The 3,498-nt window shown below is 45.1% G+C and overlaps 1 protein-coding gene across 1 annotated transcript; it reads left to right on the top strand.

Annotated features, from left to right (window-relative positions):
• Positions 1-343: 343 nt before the first annotated feature.
• LOC112454976 (heat shock 70 kDa protein cognate 4-like) lies at positions 344-3,463 on the top strand (the record flags this gene model as incomplete). Its single annotated transcript, XM_025016639.1, has 2 exons — positions 344-672; positions 1,985-3,463. Coding segments are annotated over exons 1-2 (1,684 nt in total), but the record flags the coding sequence as incomplete, so codon positions are not given.
• Positions 3,464-3,498: the final 35 nt, after the last annotated feature.

Genomic DNA, 3,498 nt, shown 5'->3' with positions numbered 1-3,498 from the left:
CGGGCTTGGAAAGATTAGCGGGGAAAGAAGACTCCGTTGAGGTTGACTGACTCTAGTCTGGCACTTGCCACTCTTGCCAGTGCTGTGGACATGCTGAGCCATAGAGATATAAGAATAGAGTGCGCGAGTCATATGCTAGCACGTAAGAGGCTGCGATATAGGAATAGAAAAAGAACGCTGCATATAGGCCCTTTCTGTCTTTGTCTACGCGTGCATGCGAAACAAAGACAGAAGGGGCCCATGCGCAGCTTTCTCTTTCTATTCTGCGCAGCTTTCTCTTTCTATTCCTATATCGCTTTTTCAGCTCGCTCGCGCACTCTATTCTTATATCTCTATATGCTGAGCACAGCGTGCGCTGTCGTGCTAGCACGCTTGGTTAGCGGGGTATCGCGTTTGTCACCTGTCGGTTTTTTATTTCAGTGATTGTACATACATAATATAAGAGAGAAGACTGACAATTAGTGACAATGTCGGAAGCACCGGCAGTTGGAATTGACCTGGGCACCACGTACTCGTGCGTGGGTGTCTTCCAGCACGGGAAGGTCGAGATCATCGCCAACGACCAGGGCAACCGGACCACGCCGAGCTATGTGGCCTTCACCGACACCGAGAGGCTGATCGGTGACGCGGCCAAGAATCAGGTCACTATGAACCCCAGCAACACCATCTTCGGTAAGTCGAGCTTTTGTTGTCACGTTTCGAGATACCGGCGATGCCGCTTGGCGCTTTTGCGCCGTATTGAAAGGTCCCGCCCCGATAAGACGCCGGATCTTTTGCGCCGTGTCTTTATTGATCAATTCGCCAACGTGTTGCTTCAATATTCAACTGGTGAAATATATCCAATGTTAAACAGATATCCCTTACACTGATTGCAGGAACGAGATGTATCGATTTAATTTCTTCGTAGATCCTTCAAGAAATGTGAAATTTTTTATGTTCAAATTTTTAAAAAGTCGATGCTGAAATACACGAGAATATTCGGATGATTAATAGCGAGATATAACTTGCTAGTATAATTTGGCGAGATACGCAATAATATCGTTAATATTTTGCGCTTTTCGAGGTAAATCTACGACGTTGCAAACCTCGTATTGATTTTTTTTTTTTTACCGAATTGTACGTTATTTTTAAATTATTGGACTTCGAGATCGATCGAACGTGGAACTTTCCGTGCTCGGAAGTCGAATTATCTCAATCACGTTTTGCTGCGTTTTACTTGCGCGGCGGTGACCTTGCCCGATACCACGGTGCATGCTTCTCTGTACATAATTTTCTCCTTCCCCGCTCCCGGCGATCCCACCCATTCTTTACATTGTAGCCGAGCGTTTTGACGTTTATACATCGCAGTTTTATGTAATCCTAATTTATGTGCCAGCTACGGTGTCACACAAATTTACGTTGAATCGTAAATCAAAGAGTAATTCACGCGATATATTCGTTCAAAGTCATATGCTTATTTAACTCTTCAGAATATATGAAATAAATATATATATATCTATACGAATATCAATGCACAATAAAGATAATAATTCAGATAACATAATTAAAAATATATAATAAAAATAAAAATACGTATATTTTTTATTATGTTTTAAAAATTTATATTATACGTATAACGTAAATTTTATAATGTGGTCTACATATATGATACGATTTTCTATTGTGTTCTGTATATGTGATAATTATTTTATGAATTTTTTCGATCTATTTTCACGATTATAATATAATTCGCGGTAGACTATTCCATAATTCTTTTTCTTACACAAAATTATCTTTGTACGAATTATATTGAAGTATTGGCAAGTGTTAAACATTTCTGTTTTTTGGCTCGGCGATAATTCAACATTCCGCAACCATCATCTCCGTCATTCGACACAATCCACAGGATCCTCCTCTTCTCTAATATCTCATCGCATCATATGCTTTAAGAGATAATTATTGAAGAAATAGACAACTTACGAATCTTTATCATTTTTCTATAAAGATGCGAAGCGTTTGATTGGTCGTCGTTTCGATGATGCGACGGTGCAGAGCGACATGAAGCACTGGCCGTTCACGGTGGTCAGCGATGGCGGCAAACCAAAGATCAAGGTATCCTACAAGGGCGAGATGAAGACCTTCTTCCCCGAGGAGGTGTCCTCCATGGTTCTGACAAAGATGAAGGAGACCGCGGAGGCGTACCTGGGCAAGACAATAACAAACGCCGTCATTACCGTGCCAGCTTATTTCAATGACTCTCAGAGGCGGGCGACAATGGACGCCGGCACTATCGCTGGCCTGTGCGTCCTCATGATAATAAACGAGCCTACGGCCGCTGCGATAGCCTACGGTCTCGATAAGAAGGGTGTGGGCGAGCAGAACGTCCTGATCTTCGACTTGGGCGGTGGTACCTTTGACGTGTCGATTCTGACGATCGAGGACGGCATCTTCAAGGTTAAATCCACCTCCGGCGACACGCATCTCGGCGGCGAAGACTTCGACAATCAAATGGTGACCCACTTCGTGCAGGAATTCAAGAGGAAGTACAAGAAGGACCTGAGACCCAACAAAAGGGCTCTGAGACGCTTGAGGATCGCCTGCGAGAGGGCAAAGAGAACGTTGAGCTCGTCAACGCAGGCGAGCATTGAGATCGACTTGTTGTTCGAGGGTATCGACTTCTACACTTCCATTACTAGGGCTAGGTTCGAAGAACTCTGCGCAGATATGTTCAGAAGCACCCTTGAGCCTGTAGAGAAGGCGCTCAGGGACGCGAAGATGGACAAAGCTCAAGTTCACAGCATTGTTCTAGTCGGTGGTTCTACTAGGATACCAAAGATTCAGAAGTTACTTCAAGATTTCTTCAACGGCAAGGAACTGAACAAGTCTATCAATCCGGACGAGGCTGTTGCCTATGGCGCGGCAGTTCAGGCGGCAATTCTGCATGGAGACAAGTCCGAGGAGGTCCAAGATCTGCTTTTGCTGGACGTGACTCCGTTGTCGTTGGGTATCGAGACCGCCGGTGGCGTCATGACTGCCTTGATCAAGAGGAATACAACAATACCAACGAAACAGACCCAGACGTTCAAGACCGCGGAAGCCTCGCAGCAGCAAGGAAGATCCGTGGGAGGCCAAGGCACGGGACCGAGCTCGGATCCCCGGGACGAGAACGCCGAATTCCATTTTCTTCCCGGTTTTTTACTTTGGACACATACAGACTATTCTATAGGCTCTTTACTTTCGAGACCTGCTGCCGGTGGCGTCATGACTGCTGTGATCAAGAGGAACACAACAATACCAACGAAACAGACCCAGACGTTCACCACGGACTCCGACAATCAACCGGGAGTGTTTTTCGAGGTTTACGAAGGAGAGAGAGCGATGACGAAAGATAACAACATTCTCGGCAAATTCGAGCTGACGGGTATACCTCCGGCGCCTGGGGGCGTACTGCAAATCGAAGTCACCTTCGATGTCGACGCTAATGGTAAGTTGTGATGCTCCAAACATTAATATTTTATA

This window comes from Temnothorax curvispinosus, unplaced genomic scaffold (assembly GCF_003070985.1).
Source record: "Temnothorax curvispinosus isolate PA1 unplaced genomic scaffold, ASM307098v1 QBEX01005610.1, whole genome shotgun sequence".
Classification (NCBI taxonomy): domain Eukaryota; kingdom Metazoa; phylum Arthropoda; class Insecta; order Hymenoptera; family Formicidae; genus Temnothorax; species Temnothorax curvispinosus.
This window is presented reverse-complemented; position numbering and strand designations above follow the sequence as displayed.